The 19,798-nt window shown below is 44.8% G+C and overlaps 1 protein-coding gene across 1 annotated transcript; it reads right to left on the reverse strand.

Annotated features, from left to right (window-relative positions):
* Positions 1-14,401: 14,401 nt before the first annotated feature.
* Positions 14,402-16,028, reverse strand: gadd45ga (growth arrest and DNA-damage-inducible, gamma a). Its single transcript, XM_037779009.1, is given in 6 exon segments — positions 14,402-15,208; positions 15,361-15,479; positions 15,482-15,539; positions 15,541-15,572; positions 15,669-15,793; positions 15,909-16,028. Coding segments are annotated over 6 exon segments (501 nt in total). The 5' UTR covers positions 15,962-16,028; the 3' UTR covers positions 14,402-15,094.
* Positions 16,029-19,798: the final 3,770 nt, after the last annotated feature.

Consider the following 19,798-nt stretch of genomic DNA (forward strand, 5'->3'; position numbering starts at 1 on the left):
ATTAGTCCAGCCAGAATGCTCTTTTTATTTGCACAGACATTTGGGTGAAGTGTGCCACATTTTATGTCTTGGCAAGAATCCACACCCATCCATTTCAAAAGCTCTTTATTTTTTTTCCTTCTGCACACACACTCAGGCAGAAAAGTGGCCCCTCTATTCTTCATCACAGCCTTGTATTTTTTGAAAGGGCCTGGCTCAGATATCCTATAGGCAGGAGGAACAGCTGTCGCTAAGCCACCATAGCTGGCCCCCACTCAGTGCCCAGTGGGGACCCGAAACTCTCCATGTCTGTCGCTGTCTCCATCCCTCTGTCTCGCCTTTGGACTGTCTGTCGCTGGCTACTTTCACCGTTTGTCTTACTCTTCCACTTTATCTCCTCTTCTTTCCCTCTAATTACATCCTAATTTCTCATTTAGGAAAATGTTCCTCCTTTTGTTTTTGGGGGGGTTGCAAGAAACAGAAAAAACGAAAGGGAGAGGCTATGAAAAAGAAAATGACACAGGGGATGGGACAAAGAAGGTCCTCTCCTCCATTCATTGAGCGTAAGGCCTCAGACTGGGCCACACGTCCCCTTGCCACACACACACACACACACACACACACACACACACACACACCCTCCACCCCACCCCAGCTACCCTCTAATCTGCACTGTTCCACCCTGAGGGCCTGAGGCTGGGGCAGCTGCTACTGATGGAGCCAGAGAGCCAGCTGTCCTCACGCACACACACACACACACACACACACACACACACACCCCTCCACTCATTCATTTGGGACAATGGAGCCAGGATAGGGGTGTGTGGCTCATGATTTTGGAGTGTGCCGTGGTGATGAGGAGGGGGGCCCTCACAGTCAGTAAAGTGTTTTTTATGTTCGCTTTGTGTCTCAGCAACAGTTGGCAGCACGTGTGTCAATGACACGCCTCTCTGCTTTATTGTCCATGAAGTCGGGGAGTTTAGGGTGACCGGGGGCAAACACACTGACACACTTATAGAAATATAAGAGATGCAGACACACAAACGTGTAGATAGACGGTTATGAAGGACAGTAAACAACAACCCGTCATAAAGCAGAAAAACAAAGACCCGCTGTTTGCTCTGCTGATCTCTGTGATTTCATCATCTTGCGACATCTGCAAACAGACCTGTTTTCAGTTTTTCAGCATCCTTGAAAAAAACAAGGGAGGATTTGTTCTGTAAGACACATCGAGGATTTCCCTCTGTAAAGTTAGGATTACAAAGTAAGGGCATGCACTTTAAAGGAAAACTTCTCAGCAGAGCTTCAAAAACAACACTTCAATGGATTCAACCTGCAGCTTCTGATTGGTTCGTCTCTATCTCTAACTGCTTCAGTTTCTGGCTCCTGCTGCTATTGGCTACCCCTCTCTCTTTATCCCTCATTGGCTCAGCTGGTGATTGCATTCAGCCTCAGCCGCCTGATTGGTGGAGTACCCGCCATAGAAATCGCTGTGATTTGCCCTTGGGTTGTGCGCTCACCAGTCTGGGTGTTTTCTAAATACTGCAGCTGCTTTGGAGACAGCGAGGGTGAAAGCGAGTGTTTGTATGGAGGCTGATTTACTTGAGTGGGTGCACGAGGTGGGTGAGGTGTGTAGTTGGCAACCAAAAGGCCATATGGCTGATGACACATACACACACACGCTTGTTGTCGTGCACGCACACCTGACGGCTGCCTCACACCTGCTGCACTGTCTATGGCTGAGTAAGATGCAGATCAAAGGGAGCAAGCCCTCTGGGACTTGTGTGTGCGTGCATTTATGCGTGCGTTTGAAGAGACTTTTACTGCTTCTGAATCCACGCCAACAAAGAGGATTTGTATTTGAATGAGAGACAACTCATGTCTGGCTTTGCTATAGTGAGACAGAGAGCTGAAAGGACGGAGTATGGCACGAAAGCTCTGTGCTGCAGACTGCACGCACACTAGATATAGACCTGCAGTTTACACTTACCTTTATAGGAAGAGCATGGGGAGAGGGGGGAGTGAAAATGCAAACTGCACTGTAAGTGGGGCTATTGTTCATTCAGAGTGTGTTGGAGATTATGTAAAAGGAAGCCATGTGCTGCACTGAAGAGAAAGAAAGAAAATCCGACAGTGGATTTTAGCATTATGACCTCACTAATAAGGCTGGAGAGATGCCCCTTCATTTGCTGTAGGAATCAAAGTTCCCTTACGCTCACACACCCACCCGCCAACCTACACACAGACGCACACATACGCAAAGCGGGACGCTCAAAGGCTGGCTTCTCTCGGTTCGCCCACAACGGCAACAAAGTCTGTCTTTGTCACTTTCCGAGTCAGACGTCAGCGAGAGTTTGCCTTGCTCCGGGGCTGTGAATAAAGCTTGCCCACATGGAGCCCCCATGTACATCTGCATATTAGCGACCACCCACACACACACACACACACACACTGCACACAGTACAAGAAAATAAATGATTATTTAATAAAGACAAACAGCAGATGCAAAACTTCCTGCACACATACAGTACAGGCATGCTTGCAAAGGGCAGGCGCACGCTCAGATAGTGATACACATGAACCACACAAACAGCCTCAGACATTCATGCAAACAGATCCTTTTTGCACACAAACCAAGTGAGATCTTTTGTCTGTGGTCTACGTCTGTGAGCACATACTGTAAGCATGCCTGTTTGTTTGCAACAGAAACAGATTGGCTCAGAGTCGGTGTACAGTAGTTGCTGGGTAGAGTTGAGGAGTCTGCAGAGGATGTTGTGGTTGTCTGGTCTCTTTCTTTGTTTCCTAAACTGTCTGTCTGACACTCTGCTGTTGGACCAGGACAAAGGAGCCACTTTAGATTCATACTGGACTCCAGAAAGAAGAGGCTTGTCTGACTATTTCAAGGTGCCTGCTTCATGTTATGATGTTTTCGTCTGCTATATTTTCTCTGACAAATGCAGTAAAACAAACTGGACCTGGGTCAATCTCTCTGTCAGCCACCACCACTCACATTTCTGAAGTGGCCTTAAAGCTGCAGTGGGTAGAAATGGAGCAAATATGATTACAAAAAGTTGTTGTTTAAAATGGTCACTATATCCTGACAGTAGTGCATGAGACAGGTAATCTGAAAAAAAATCATGTGTCTCTGTGTCCTCCGGTGCTCCTAATGGCATCTGCAAGATTTCACAGACCGGAGGAAAACAAGCAGTCAGAGCTGATCTGGAGCCTTGTATAATGAATCAATATTCTGTTACTGTAATGTCTATTTCTCACCTCTAATGTTTTCAGAATCATCTTGTAGTGTACTGTTTAGCTGTAAAATGAGAAAGTTTGTGACCCGGCAGCCATGTTGAGATCTGTTGAGGAAATACCAAGCACCGCCCACCAGCTGGAGCACAGCCAATAGGAACGCTCTCTCTCTGAAATGACCTGTGATTGGTCAAAGTCTTTTTTAAAGTCTGAAAACTGAGCCATGAGGAGGTGCAGAAGTGTCGATTTCTCTCAGAACACTCAAATTAGAATATGCTGAAAGGTTATTATGGAATTTTTGCCCAATGATGCCAAAAAACATTCTGCCTACTGAAGCTTTAAGCAAGACACTGAATCTCCAACTCAATCTCATCTCACTTACCAGAGGAGGTGGAAAGAAACTTTTCCGTATTGCTGCTACGGATGAACTGTCACTAATTTACTCCATCCCCGTTTTCTAGTGATTAAGCAAACGTGATTGCGCTCACATGATTGGTGTGGACAAAAAGAAAAGAAAAAAAAGTGGATTACTGATTAGATTAGCTCTCTCCTGCCCTGAGGGCGCTTCATCTGAAGAGCTGCTCGTGGATTTCAGACAGAGGGAACAAAGGACAGACAGAGATAACAAAGACGCCCCTGTTTTAAGGAAATAAATCGTAAAACACACGCTCAACACACTATTATGAAGCTACTGTTTACTTGCTGCAGCTGCATCCTGTGTGGCAGGTAACACGTGGCTCTGACTGTATATCAGTACACACACACACACAGAGAGAGAGAGAGAGAGAGAGAGAGAGAGAGAGAGAGAGAGAGAGAGACCACACTTACACTCCTTTCAATCTTTACACCTCTGCAAATATATGAAGATGTTTGCAGATCACTGCTAAACAATCACACAAGTCCACATATGGCTTGAATTTTGTTTGTGTTGTAGCATTTACCATATTTTATAATTGGGTAGATAGCAGAGCTTCTGTTTGTGTGTTCTTCTGTGTGTTCACGGTGATAAAGTGAGTGTTGACTGGAAGACAACTAGTTCCTGATGGTAAAGGAACCTAAAACAGGTGACAGAAGCGGCAATCAACCATCATGTCATAACAATAACAGCTGTATGAGGAAAACACACTCATGACCACATGTATGCTCATGCATGTGCAGACACAAAAACACACACTACTTTTAGTGGGACAGTTGCTCATGCTCACACACACAACGAGCTTGAGGTCAAGGAATGAACATGATGAAAATGTTTCTGTCACAACAACAAAAACAGGAGCAACAGGAGCGTGTTCAGCATTTATCACAACAAACACACGAGCAGATGCACACACGTATACTCCTCATCATCGGGAGATTACACTGTTGATTTTTAATTGGCTTAGCGGCGTGTGTTTTGTTTGATCCTGGTATTATTGCCCAGTGTGTTTTCTTCCTTGAGTGAGCTGATTAAAAAAATCCCCCCTCACCACGCTGCCAGATAGATACCACCGTTTGATTAATTCACACACACACACACACACAAACAAACACACATGTCATAATCCCTGCCCTCCCATTGGCTACCGTGGGAGCCCTGTTTCCAAAGCAACAGTGGAATGCCGGCTGTGTGTCACCGCCCCTTTCAGGAAGGAACTGCATGTAAACAAACCCGGCATGTGCGGCACTGTGTGCTCCATCCGACTCCGTGGTAAACAGAGTGTGACTCTTGGCACAGGCAGACGGGAGGCTGACCTCTAGGATTACATGTTATTCTGCTGCCTTTAAGGACTTTGTGTATTTGTAGGACATGTTGTTTGTGTGTGACTTTATGGCATCAAATCTGAACTTGAATTTACAGATAGAGAAAACACACTGTAAAACAGGCTATGAAAATGTGTTTTAAAGGGACTGTTTCTAACTTCTTACACTTATAAATCATTGTGGGACGGTGTCCCATGCGCACTCGCGTGTTGCTACGCTGTTCAGACAAGACTCCAACACAAACTACACGGAAGCACCAAAACCTAAGCCTAAAGCTAACATTACTGCCAAGCAGCTGAAATATAGAGTGATATTGTGCTTTTAGCTGACGTGTGTCGCCTCACTGTTTTGAGCGATGCTCGTTCATGTCTATGTAGAGCGAGCACGAGTGCGAGCAACAGGACGCTGACTTTCATTGACTTAACGGCCACAGGTGTCGCTGTTAACCAGCTATTTCTGATTCTTACAAACAGTCCCTTTAAGGGAGTTACTCTCCCCCACAGAAACTCCTGAACTGCCCGAAACGCCTCACTTGAAGTCCCGCCTTTTCTTCTCTAACATAGTGATGTCACCAAGTAACACATTTGCATAATATCCGCCTAGCAGTTAGTTTGGCACGCCCTCAAACAAAACTAGTTAGAGCGTAACTGGAGCAGAGACCAAAGAGTTTGGTTCAGTTGACCAATCACAGTAGAGCAGGCCAGCTGACCAATCAGAGCAGACTGGGCTTTTCGGGGAGCGTGTCAGACAGAGGGTGCAAAGAGGTGCTGCAGCACAGCTGATATGAGAAAAATAAAGCGTTTTTTTTAACATTAAAGTATGTAAACATGTTCTAGCAGAAACCCAAAATACAAGCATGCACCTGAAAATAAGCACAATAGGTCCTCTTTAAACTGTACATGTATGTTTGTATGTATGTTAGGGAACCAAAAGGTGTGCTGCAAATCAACAACAGTGTGGGAAAGCAGGTGCAGGTGCATTCCATGCTAGTGTCAGTGACCTGTCCTCCAGCGTCACGTCTTTCCTCTGCCCTCGTCATTTTACGAGATGTCCAGCCATGTTTGTGTGTTTTCTTCTGCAGCCTAGATATCACAACATGGCCTGTCCTCTGCAGGCCAGCAGCTAAAGGTAACCAAAGTTCAGCAGCACTCAGTGCTACATAACAGCTCAGCCATTTTACTACAGTATGCCCTCTGCGGCTGGACCATAAAGTCCTCCTCTGTGAGTGGAAACAGAAGCGGGAAGAATAACAAGGTTATTAAAGAGCACAACAGCAGATAAACACATTCATAACAGTGATCAAAATACCCACAAACTGAGACACCTATCCCATTGAGCAAGAACTCCCGACAACCAATCAGATTTCTGTTACCAACAGCAACAACTCCTGTTTATGCCTGCCTGTAGCTAATCCTGCCCTCTGATTGGCTGGTGCCCGAGCCCTCAGAGCACAGCCCCCTTCCCCCCCCTTTCTCCCACTCTCCCTCCATCCCTACAGATTAAGTAACACCGGCAAAACAAAAAGAGCTTATTTTTGTTTTTCATCAATGACAGAGCAGCCACACAAACACAGGGGGGCTTGTTTAGATACCAAGGTATGATGGCACAGAGAGATGGAGAGGTGCAGAGATAGGAGGGTGGGAGAGGAGGCGGGATACATTGAACCACTGTTGCCATGCACCCTCAGTGTGTTACTAGGTTAAGTATGGTATGTTGCTATGAAAAAAACCCAAGTGCAAGGAAGAGGGGCAATTGCATCACTCCCTTGAAAAGTCCTTGAAAAACATGTCTCTCCTTTTGTACCCCGTGCAAAATTATAATTGCACTTTCAAATCATCCTCTGGGAGGAATTTCATTGAGATGCGGCACACGGTGCAAACTGATAAATGTTCTTTTGTGCAGACTCAAACTCTTCTCAGTATTTTTGGTCATGAGCTCATTGTTTTGATGCATGATCTATCCGCCGCACTGAGTCTCGTTGTTCCTCTTTGCCGCTGGCAGTTAAAGGAAAGAGTGTGAACATGCAGCCAGCTGCTGTTTGTTTTCATCTGCCAGTGAGGCTGTTGTCAGAATAGAGGGAGCATTAGATAAGATATGATGCCAAGAACATGGTCCGTCCAGGTCTGACAATATTATGCAATACCTTAGTGGTCTGAGGAGCATGTTTTTAACTCCTGAGAAAACATGTGAGCCCCACACACACGTATGGGAAAACATGTTGTGGTCAATTCAATGTTCAACCCTATCAGCAAGGTTATCACATGCCTTTGTTGTCGTGTGCACCTATATGTAATGTGTGTCTGTGTGTGTACACGGTTTGAAAGTATTCATAAACTATCATTACACATTTACACACACGCTGTTCCAAAGAAACTTGTTTGTGCATGAGCAGGAGGCTGTCACGCTACATCATCATTCACCTAATAACCCTGACCTGCAATTGAGTGACGACTCAGCACAAGCAAACAAGGCCTCTGTCAGGGATCCTCTTCTAACCTTTACTTTACTTTTCCATCTCTTCTGTTTCCTCCCCTCTCTCTCTCTCTTCCACTCTTTCCCTCCCCGTGTCAAGGCAGGCCGTGTCCCTGCATGGCTGCTCACCCTCTCTCTCGAGGTTTCTAATTAGCATGAGCACCGAAAACAGAGAGGCAGTCTGGCAGCTCCACTGTTTACTCTGCTCTCTCTCTCTCACCCTCTTCCTTAAAGCAAGAACATGCAGCTTCTCTTTTTTTTCTTTTACTTTCTTTGTTTCATGCTTGCACAGAATCCTTATGTGACTTCATACTCAGTAGACAATGTGTTCCTGTTCCTCTTCTTCCTGTCTGTGTATGCATGCTCCAGCATAGCTCTTGAATTAAATCAATCCCCACGAGTGAGTACGAGTGTTGCTATTTCAGACAGTACTTTGTTTAGCCTGACATAGTCTTACACATCAGCGTGATGGAATTTACACCATGCATGCAATGCGTCTATCTCTCTCTTTTTACACTCTCTCTATCTATCCTTGAATCAACCTAGTCTGCTCTCTCTGTCTGCATGCCAGAACAGAACAGAGACTGTATCATCAGATGAGCAAAACGGGCAACTTCCCCACATTGTCTTTGTGTATATGTCTGTCTGTCAGCAGGATTCATCTCCCCTCTCCAGGCTGAACTTCTATGGCCATGCTTTCCGGCCCGCAGCTCTGTACTTGAGGATTGCGACGGGGATTCCTGGCATGGCTTTGAGTACATGTGCCTCTGCAAGGATAAACTCAGCTATGTTAGTAATGTGTCAGCCCCGGAGCGGAGGTTACAGGCTGCGCCCCATATTTGGCAAATCACTTAGCGGCGCCCCACCTCAGCCAGACTGGCAGCTACAGTAAAGCAGAAAATATGAATAGAATGCAGAGGCACATGGGGGATAAGAGAAAAAGCATGAGTGAGAAATACATGCTCACATTCATTAAATACCACAGGCTTTAGTGAATGATAATAAACCTGGAGGTTTTATTTGAAGTCATTTGACACTATATTTGGCTAGTTTTCTATTTACATTCTCCTCTTCTGTTCTCTGCTGTGTCGGAGCAAACCAGGTGACTCCGAGACTCTCTGAGCTGCTTCAAATGTCCTGAAATAGCCTTTGCCTTTAAATCATTGCAGCTTATGTAAAGAGGCAAGCCCAGAGCCACAGCCTCATTTGATCAATGCATGGCCTCAGATTACTCCTTGTGGGCTTGGTTCACATTCTTGATTCGTTCTAGAGGGTTGCTTGTTAACTCATCTCACAGCGTTTCAAGTCTCTCCGTGCTTCTGCATGATTGTTGTTCGCGTCATGTGAAACACCATGAGGCGGGATCAAATAGGAACTCTGGCACTCAGAGCGTGTGATCTAAGTTTAACCGGGGAGGTTTATATAAGGTCGCTGCTACCGTGGCTCATACAGTATCATATGATACTTTTTATAAACCCAGTGACCCGAGCTTTAAGGCAACAAAAAGGCAATGAGTGCACACACATAATCTTGTTTATGTTAATAATATAGACATTGCACTCAGAAATCCCACATTTCATCCAGTCAATCCATTCAGTCGCTACTGAACAAACACCCTGATGCAATCCCAGGGCAATTTTTTGCAGAGGTACCAGTTTGAAAACAAACATCCAAATGATTCTATCCTGCACAAATACAGGAGGGATTATTTTCCAAATTTAAAGCTCGGCCCAGCTGATATATATAAAACGATTGTCTCATTGGTTCTAACCAGAGAACCAACATTAACAGCAGTTAAGTGTGTGTCATGACCTAATCTGCGATGACCTGCTGTGTGTGTGTCACTCTACCCCCCTAAGGGGACGCAGTGTAGGTCAGGTGTTTTTAGTGTGTTTGGTCACCCTCCCCTCGGCTCACACACACACAGCTGTTTTACTCTGATTATAGGCTCTGTACAAAGACAACCGTGATCATTTCTTCTGAACTGATCATGTGATGTCATCCTTCTCAGTATGGTGTGGACATCCCAGTTGCCCAGGTGTGTGTGTGTGTGTGTGTGTACATGCTTCAAAATGTACAGCTACCTCAGCTTAACCGCAACCACAAAACTCAAAAACCACCCGCGTCAGTTCATACTGAGAGTAATTTCTCACAAACAGCTGCCTCAGTGTGTGCACATGTTGCTGAACTAAAATCACCTTGGCCACCGCAGCGATGAGAAATTCCCTGCGCTGTGAATCTAAGAACTTTTTTGAAAGTTGCGTATTGTGCTGGCTCACCACACACACGGCCTCTGAGGCGTGAGCTCACTGTAAATTGAGGCAACAGCAGGAGCAGGAGCAGCCATGGGTGCAGCTCATCTCTCCAGTGAGTGACACATACTTAGATTATAGAGACACCCAACACCAGCCATCCATCTATCTATCTCTCTCCTCTGCCTGCCAGAACCAGCTGGGCCATGAGCTCATGGTACCGATCTGCCCATAAGAGAGAGAGGGAGAGAGGCTCAGAGCTGGGTGGGGTGAGAGGGGATGCTGCCTGCCAGCTCATCGTGTAATCTCATCTCGCTGTGGTTACTGTAAGTGAGATGGAGAAGGGAATGGGAAGAAGGGACCACAGCTCCCCATGAAAGTAATGGCTCTGGGAAGGGCGAAGTATCACTCTATACCAAAGTACCTCTGAAGCGTTTAGCATTTACAGTTGAATTACAAGTCTGGGAATTACATCCCCAATATGGAAACACGTTTACTGTAATATTTCACCGGGGTTAAAATAGTCAAGCAGCAAACATTGTGTTGTGTTATAACACCACAGGACACATTTTATAGCTTAAAACAAATATCTAAATATTATCATGTGCATTATATTTCCTCTCTCAATATGTTTGACTGTTCTGCGTGCACATCCAATAAAAAAGGGTTAAGTGTTTGAGAATTTTGGTGGAAAAGCTGCAGCATTGGCTTCAGTACACCAGGCCATGGATGAAAGCATTGCTCAGTCGAAATCAGTGGTCCTTGGTACGTGTCCACAGGATCCGTCCTTTCCACGCTTCCCATTCATTGTCTATGTAAGCAGCGGTGCAATGCATTCTGATAGCGTAACGTTGCATTTCGAGAGACGGACCGCCACGTTGCCCGCTCCTTATTTGGATAAAGTTGAGGTCTAGGCTACTTTATGTAAATCAGGGGCGTCCGGTGCGACTCGTCTCCTCTGGAAACTCTAAAAAACGTTTACACTAACCGTTGTCGATCTAAAATGAAGACAAATTCAGTAACTGCATGGCTTATATATACCTAAAATGTTTTCATAAACATATTTCGGTGAACTATTTTCGTAATATATAAGAAAAAGGTTTCCGAATGGGGTGCCATGTTGGTTCCGGTTTGAAAGCCGGGAGCAGCAGCCCACGCAGGAAAGTGTTCATCCAATCAGGTGCCTAGTGCCTAGAGCCTACTAGTGCTATAGGCACTTGGCACTGATGCTGGGAGCGAGGTGATCCCTCGCGTCCAAAAACGCCTATGTGGACACGTACCATTAGTGATTAGTGAGAATCATTTTGGGACTTTATTATTTCAACTATTTCTGCTCTTAAAGCTTCAGTAGGCAACACATTTTTGGCATCTCTGGGCAAAAAATTCCATAATAACCTTTCAGCATATTGTAATTCAAGTGTTCTGAGAGATAACTAGACTTCTGCTCCTCCTCATGGTTCTGTTTTCAGGCCTTAGAAAATCGAGCCCGTGACGGAAGACTTTGGCCAATCACAGGTCATCTCAGAGAGAGAGCGTTCCTATTGGCTGTGCTCATGGCTGCCGGGTCACAAATGTTCTCATTTTACAGCTAAACAGTACACTACAAGATGATTCTGAAAACATTTGAGGAGAGAAATAGACATTACAGTAACAGAATACTGATTCATATTTGATCAACGCTGCCTAGTTTGACCGTCTGGTCGGAGTTCCTGAGTGATTGACTCGTTGCTCTCATCGCCAGCAGATGGACGGCAGACTCCAGATCAGCTCTGACTGCTTGTTTTCCTCCGGTCTGTGAAATCTTGCAGATGCCATTAGAAGCACCGGAGGACACAGAAGCACATAATTTTTTTTCAGATTACCTGTCTCATGCACTACTGTCAGGATATAGTGACCTTTTTATAAAAAAAAAATTTTTTAATAATATTTGCCCCATTTCTATCCCCTTGCAGCTTTACATACAGCTTACGAATGGTTACAGAAAAAGTTAAACATTTGGGGATATAAGCTTATTTACCTTCTTCCTGAGAGTTAGATGAGAAGATTGATACCAGTTGGATCCATCGTCTGGAGTTTTGTTGTCACTGTGATGGTTGGGACTCCGGGAAGTCACCGCACCCTGCCAGTAAATAGCCCCGCACATAATCCCCAGTAAAACTTGTTGTTTTTACACTTGGATTAAATATAATGGGTTAAATGGTGAGCTTTAGAGCTGCTGGTAGGTGGATTTTACCTTTGGTCAGAGCCAGGCTAGCTGATTCCCTCTGTTCCCAGTCTTTACGCTAAGCTAGGCTAACCGGCTGTATTTTGTCTGGGTTATTACGGCCTATGTGAAAGAGAGGAAAACTCATTACCAGCACTTTATAGGAAGAAGAAGACGAAGAAAGAGTCTGGATGCACTCTGGAGTAAACTGTTGCTTGATGTTGACCGTCTTTCTGTGCTACAGTTGAAAACACTAAAGGTTCTAAGTCGGAGCACACATCTGTCTGGTCTCGCTCCCTCCCTCCCTCTCAGTCTATCGTAGCTCTGGACCAGCTCTGGCTCAGACCTCGCTCAGACAGTCTGGACTGTTGCTCCAGGCATTGGCACCACAGCCAACACAGGGACAAGATGTTTGTTAACTCCATATAAATAGCAGCAGCCGAGGCAAAGGAAGCCTTTACAGTATTTTTTTTTTTGTTCTCTGCTGGCCCACATACACCTGTTGCCAAAAGGAACATAGCATGAAAAACAGGCATGTTGTTGTTTTTCAGTCTTGCATAGGGCTTGCATGAGTTGCTGCAACAGGAATTAGGGTTGAGATAGCAGATAATGAAGGCCTGAGTGATGCAGACGTGGAGAAACAAGGTTTTAGAGAGCACAAAGACAAATCTGATCCATCACAAAGACCATCAATGTGACTTTTATCCAAAGTAGGTCAAGGATTTAGTCAACAATACACTTAGTCCTTAATTGTAACTACCATACACTTAGCAAACTTCGTTTACCCGAAGCACAACGAAACGGTCAACATTTATATTCTTGAGAAAATAGGTTTTATCTGGGGCATTAAATATTGCTTTTTTTCCCTAGAACAGGTCACGATTAGACAGGACTGCCACTGCTATTGTTGCTGGTAGCCTTTTTTCTTTCCTGGCAGAAAAACAGGAAAGGCTGCCTGAAGAACACTGACCTGCATAGACAAAACACCAGGATACTTTGGATGCTTTTTGTGTTAGATAAAAAATACTTTCAATCCTTTGTTGTTTACATTATGAATTATTATTTGAAATGTGTCCCAATCTACCCTGTGAGTTGGCTGGGACTTCTAGGTAAATTTCACAAGATCCTGTATTTCCACTTTCACTCAGACACAAGCTTCATGTTTGATCATAGCAGCCAGAGTGCAGCAACCGCAGACTAATAGTCATCACAAGCCACACTGGTCTTCATATCAAGACTGATATTCCCAGTCTAGTTACAGTTTTGACAGTGCATGTAAGAAAATGACCAGTTTTGTTTTATGGTAATTTACTCAAGTCTCCCATATGTCTAGCAGTGCAGATATTAATGCACACGGAAAGTCCCTTTACTCTTTCTCTATAACTTGTTCTTTTTTTCTGTCTGAGTGAAGCTTCCTCTGTTCTTAGAACGCTGAGCTGTTACCTGATATCAGTCTTAGCAGAGAGGGACTGCCTCCTTTGCTTGTGTGTGTGTGTGTGTGTTTGTGAGTATGTATGTGTGTGTGTGTGTGTGTGTGTGTGTGTGCATGCAGGTGCTCATTCATGCTTGTGTGCAGCTGTGTGTTCATGTGTGCACACATGCAGGGTAAGACCAGCGGTTTGGCTGGAGGCCGAGGGGCTGCCAAGAAAAAGCGAGATGAGTTCCTCTGAAGTCTGCTATCTGTTTGATGTGGGCCGCCCCTTTACTGTCAGCCTCAGCTCAGAGCCGACCGCAGCGCTCACACACACTTCCCTTTACCTACAGCCGATGATCTCGCTGACCCTCGTTTCTGCTACGATTCAGCTCCGTTTCCAGTATTTCTAATGTGCGATTGCACGTGGCTGTGTGTGCACATGCAAAAAGCACTATCCCCAAGTGTGTTGCCTAATGGTTTGCATGTATTTGTTAAGCCTTTGCAGGGTTTATTAAACTGAACTTCCATGCATGAAAACCAATATAGATGCATTATTGCATCTAAGTTAAGTTTCGGGGCTCTACAGCAGAGGAAAAGTGGGTTATTAACTCCATACAGTCTCCTTGTTCCACTTGGATGCACAAAACTACAGCTAACCCCACTACCCACTGACATACAGACCTTTCTAGCCTCAGCTGTCTGTGCACAGAAGACAAAAGAAAGCTCTCTCCTGCAGGCCCCCCCAGCCTCAGCCTCCATTCTGGCTGCAACGATTGTGCAAGCTGTCGTATAAAGCAGCTGGTTTGTGAGCAGTATAAGGTCAGTGCCTGGAAAGAGCACGTCACAAGCAGCATTATGTTGTAACTACTCTCTCTCTTTCTCACAGCCACCCAACGTTACGTCAGCCACCCACATTTTAATCTCCTCTTTTACTGTGGAACTGAAGTCAAGCAACACTTCCTGATAGACTCCTATATCTGTGTGATCTGCTGTCACCTCCCACACTCTGCTGCAACTCAGCTAACCTTCAGTGTCCTGTTGGTCTGTGAAGCTTAATGCAAAGGACAAATAACACTTCTGACAAGAAGAGGGTGAGTTTCAAATGTTTATTCACAAAACATTAAAAAAATAAATGAGTACAATTCAAACAATATTGCATATTTGTCTGCACATTTGAAAGTAAAAATAATAGTCCGTGAGAGGTTCAGACACAGCTCAAATCAGGATTTGCAAGCAAAGTCTGCTTATTCCAAGAAATTCCTGATCGCCTGCGCTGGAAAAGAAAAGTATAGTCCATTTAGACATTTTCAGACACCCTCTTCCGGAGTCTTCCTCATTCCCCTCTAATGAGATCCAGTCCAGCTTCTGCACTTTCACAAGTCCATTTCTTGCAAAGTCTCTGTGACCTTCTCCGCTCGGTTCCCCAATGCCTTTTTATGTAGGGCATCAACAGGGCCGCCACTTCTCTTCTCTTCATGCACTCTGCAGTACAGTCCAACTCCTTCTCAGTGTCCATCAGGCTTTCTGTCCACTCCACATTCACCCGACCCAGTCCACACTTGACCTCTGAACTTGAACCCGTCCTCGGGGTATTCCAGAACCAACGTGCTGACCCAGAATGCACTGTAAGGTTGTGCTCTTGCAGGAGGGGGTTACACAGCCGCAGCCTCTTAATCCAGATACGTGAGGCAGAAAGGCTTGATGCCCCCCCCAAACTGAGGCTCAGCTTCTTCACTTTCTTTTCATCATCTTCATCATGTGAAGCATTGTTAGTGGCATGTCGTTTCAGCGCTCTGGGAGCGTGATGGTGGGCACCCAGTCGTACACGCTGCGGCTCTCCTCACAGAACAGACCCAGCTTGTCCAGAGCGGGATCTTTCCACGGGTTGGCACTGGGGCTCTGAAAGAACAAACAGATTCAGAGTCAGAACACATGAGGCATAGCTACAAGCAGACATGCAGGAACTTGGTGTGCAGAATCTTCAGACAGAGAAGTGATGCATGCATGATTCACTGGCTGCCTGAGTGGGTGCTCCAGGCTGGGGAACGTACCGTGACCAGAATGCAATGCGCGTCCTTGGGCTCGCCGGGCTCGTCTGCGCTCACGAGGTCTGCCAGGCGCTCGATGTCGTTGACGCGCACCACGTTGATGTCGTTGTCGAAGCAGAAGCCTGGATGAGGGTGAAGTGGATCTGCAGAGCGATGTCACACTCGTACTCGTCGTCGGTGGCCGAGGACGCAGAACGCCACGCTGTCTGGGTCTCCTGTGGTGGACAGGAGATAGGACAAGATGTCAGAACACAACTTCTCCTCATGCTTATAGGCTGGAAATTAAAAAAACATGTCACTCGTAGTTAAACATATGATGCATTGCAATACTTACACATTCATGACTTTAGCGGACTCGTAGACTCCCACAGTGAGGTAGTCGTGTTTGTTCGCAGCGAGCAGCAGCTCCTCCAGCGCTGCGCCTGCACTCTGCACCCTGCACACAGAACAACACAACACCGTCAGTACCACCGGCACATACAGATAGAAAACAGGTAGAAAACAAGGCCAAACAAGCTGGAATAATGTGCGTTGTATTCGTGATTATTTACCTGTCTACGTGTTCCATGTTGTTCTCTTGTCCGCGGATCTCTTCCAGAGTCATAGTTATAATCCAAGTGCGATCGCGGATCTTTGCAGTGAAGAGTAAAGAAAGGCTGTGTGGTTGTCTGTGTTAGTCTGTCTGAGTTGGTCTCTGGTGTTATTCTGAGCTCGGAACAGGCTGTGGGTGGTTTTATAGCGGAGCGGCGGAGTTTCTCGGCAAGGGGCGGTCTGTTCCGCGCACGGCTCCGACCATTGGATCAGAGCGGCCGGGCTGAGTGGAGGACAGCAAAAGTCCCCGAACAGTTTACCGGGAGCTTGTTGACAAGCCCACGTGGGGACAGATTACAACCTTTCAAGAAAATGCCCCCCCCCCCCCCCCTCCACACACCCACCACCGATTCCTGCTCGCCTCGTCAACATCCAACATCACCACAGTGACTTTACAGTGGACTTTCATCAGCCTGCTGCTCACACTATACAGTCTCTATATGTATGGATGTTTATGACCTATTTATAATGCATATAAATCATGGGATATGAAGAATAAACAGAAATCATATTAAGCATCCTATTTATTTATTTATAATTTTTTTTAATAGGGTGAGTTGCCATAAAGTGGGACACTGTGGGTGTAGGTCTTCCTCAAACAAATACAAGTCAATACAAACATTGAATGTCTTTCTATGCCTAAATGCTTCAAAACGGTTATAGTCATTATATTTGTTATAGTTTATACTCTTATTGTTTGATGTTGTGTGATTTTCTATGCAACATCCACACCTATAAGCTGAGGTTTTGTAACAGCAATAACACTGTAAGTGGTCACATGACTGAACATGGGATCATTGAGTGTTTGCTACATTAATTAAGGTGATTTTTAGGTCTTTTAACAGACTTTTCAGTGTCCCGCATTTCGGACATGACTGTCCCACATTAGAAAATCAGGATTAGTCTGAGACAATTTGGCATTAGAGTACTGATATGTCTACCATTTCTGTTATGAGTGTGATATCTGCATTTTCTTTTTTTGGTTTGATTAGAACACATCCTGGAGATTTCAGAGTGGTGCTGGGTGTCACATTAGGCTAATTCACCCTAATGTGATTGTGATGATCAAAGGTGGAGGTCATAGTTTATTTACCACTCCATCTCTGAATACCAGGAACCCTGCCTTGTGTTTGCAGGTTATGTCATTGATAAGCACCAAGTGATGTTTTCCCATGTCTGTTATAGAAGTAGACCAATAGGCTGCATGTCAAACCGTCCTACAGGTGAGAATGTTACTATGCAGATTAGTCAAAGGAAAGCTGTGTGGAGAAATTAATCTATTCCATGATAAACTGTGGAACAATCTGGACTTCCCCAGCGTGGGGAATCACTGCTGTGAGTTATATATAGCCCGTCCAGACTTTCCCTGATGTCTAGCCTTGCCTAAGTTGCCCTCAATAAACAGCTTGTTGATGGTGCACCTGCATGCGCGTGCATCCTCTCAACCGGTTACTCAACACGATTACCAAATAGAAGTTTATTCAAGTTGGCTTACTTATATGATACCATACAATACGATACAACTTTATTATCAGTTTGCAGTGAAATTCATTTTGCATCCATAGGCAGCTCATTTTGAGAAAAAGTATAGAGATACAATAGACATACTGTTACCATAGACAGACAGACAAGTGAGACCCATCAGACAAAAAAAAACAAAACACATCACCATTATTCATACATAACCCATTACAAAATTACCATTTTAAACTTAAAATAAGAGAGTACACTTTCAGTTTACTTTTTTATGTACTTATCAGAGATATATTTAAGTATACTTAGTTTATACAGACAAGTATACAGAAAAGTCTAAGAATACTTGGTTTAGTTGTAGTTGTGCATAATTACTAGGTTTATGTAATACATTAATAATTGGCTAAGTTCTAAAAGTTAAGTGTACTTTCATAAACTAAAAAGTGGGCTACAAGTATACACAAGCCTGTAGTATAAAAACTATTAAATTGAGAGTACTTTAAAGTGTACTTTCATAAACTAAAAAGTGTGTTACAAGTTTATAACTTAATTAACTTAATAAAATAAACTTGTCAGTATATAGCCTACTAGTTGTTAGAGAGGGCGGTGCTGCTGTCTACAGTCTGCCTTCAGGAGCAGAACCGGTCCAGACCTGCGAGCCGGTCCTGACCAACATACTGTAGGGAAACATCATGTCTTGATGGAGGAGTGACCAGAGCAGAGCAGCTTGTGGCTGGTCGGCACACTCCGCTCTTTGTTGGCCCGTTGTAAAGGAAGCTTTAATTGCTGGTCTGACTGGACGCCGTGGTCGAGAGAAAAGGAGACTTTTGTGTCTCAACAATACTCCACCACGTCCTCCACCTGCCCCCCACCCGGTCCTTTCACCAGGCGGGCTGGGGGGGTGTGAGTAGGCCTGTGTGTGTGTGTGTGTGTGTGTGTGTGCGTGCGCCCCACACTCTTTATTACCCCACTCAGTCCACTCACCCCTGCGGCAGATGCCCGACAGATGCGCGTGGGCCCCTCCCGAAAAGAGCCCACTGTGCCGCAGTCCGGCCAGTTGATGTGATCAGTGCGTGTTTACATCCAACATCACTGGCCTCAGAGACAGAGGCCTGAAGGCTGCTCATGTTTACACACCGGTTGGCTGTCTATACTTCAGAATGATGTCTCCTATAGAGTCTAATGCAGATGAGACATTAACAGCCGATGGGACTAATTACAGGAAGGTTTCACTCTGCTGCTTCCTTTAAAGGTCCCATATCGTGCTCATTTTCAGGTTCATACTTGTATTTTATGTTTCTACTAGAACATGTTTACATGCTGTAATGTTAAAAAAACAACTTTATTTTCCTCATACTGTCAGCCTGAATATACCTGTATTTAACCTCTGTCTGAAACACACCGTTTTAGCGCATTTTGACGGGATTGCAACGAAACTGCACCAGAATTGTGTTGCTATAGGCAACAGCTTGGGTCCATGTGTACTTCCTGTCAGCTGATGACATTCACATACACTGCAACCAGGAATGAACGGGGGCACATTTAGAGTGTTTACGTTTAAATCTGTGTAAAGGGTCTAAATATTGTATATTTGTGACATCACAAATGGAGGACTTACGCCTGCTTTATAATAAAAAAAACATGAAAATCTCACTTTTTTATAATATATGACCTTTAAAGGTTTCTTGTTAATTGATGAGTCAAACCACTATGACATTTATTTGAATGCAAATTAAGATGATGATATCTGGCTCTATATGAAGCTGCTGCACACCAGAGCAGAGCGCTCAGTGTCACACATCTGGAGCGACACCGCCACCTGCTGCTCGTTCAGAGAGTGACCTTTCCCCTCACTGCACAACCAGTCTCAACATGTTAAATAAACTCATGACTCATGAAGCCAACCTCACACTTGTTAGTCACCAAACAGCCCCCTATGTGTTGTTATTCCCCGAAAGCTGAGGTTACTTCCAAAGTCAGACAAATATTGTTTTCCAGACAGGGGAACAGGAAAATGGTGGGAGGATACAAAAATAGAAAGAATGGGCAAGTGAAAAAAGCAACACATCTTTGAATTTAAGCTGAAGTATGTAGAATTGGAGTAAATATGATTAAACAAGTTATTTTATAAAACGGTCGCTATATCCTGACAGTAGTGCATGAGACAGGTAATCATGTGCCTCTGTGTGCTCCGGTGTCCTCAGGTGTCTAGCTGTAAAATGAGAAAGTTTGTGACCCGGCAGCCATGTTGCGATAAGTTGAGGAAATACCAAGCACCGCCCACCAGCCGGAGCACATGTCCTCATTTTACAGCTAAACAGTACACTACAAGATGTTTCTGAAAAGATTTGAGGAGAGAAATAGGCATTACAGTAAC

Source organism: Sebastes umbrosus, chromosome 8, assembly GCF_015220745.1.
Source record: "Sebastes umbrosus isolate fSebUmb1 chromosome 8, fSebUmb1.pri, whole genome shotgun sequence".
NCBI classification, from domain to species: Eukaryota; Metazoa; Chordata; class Actinopteri; order Perciformes; family Sebastidae; genus Sebastes; species Sebastes umbrosus.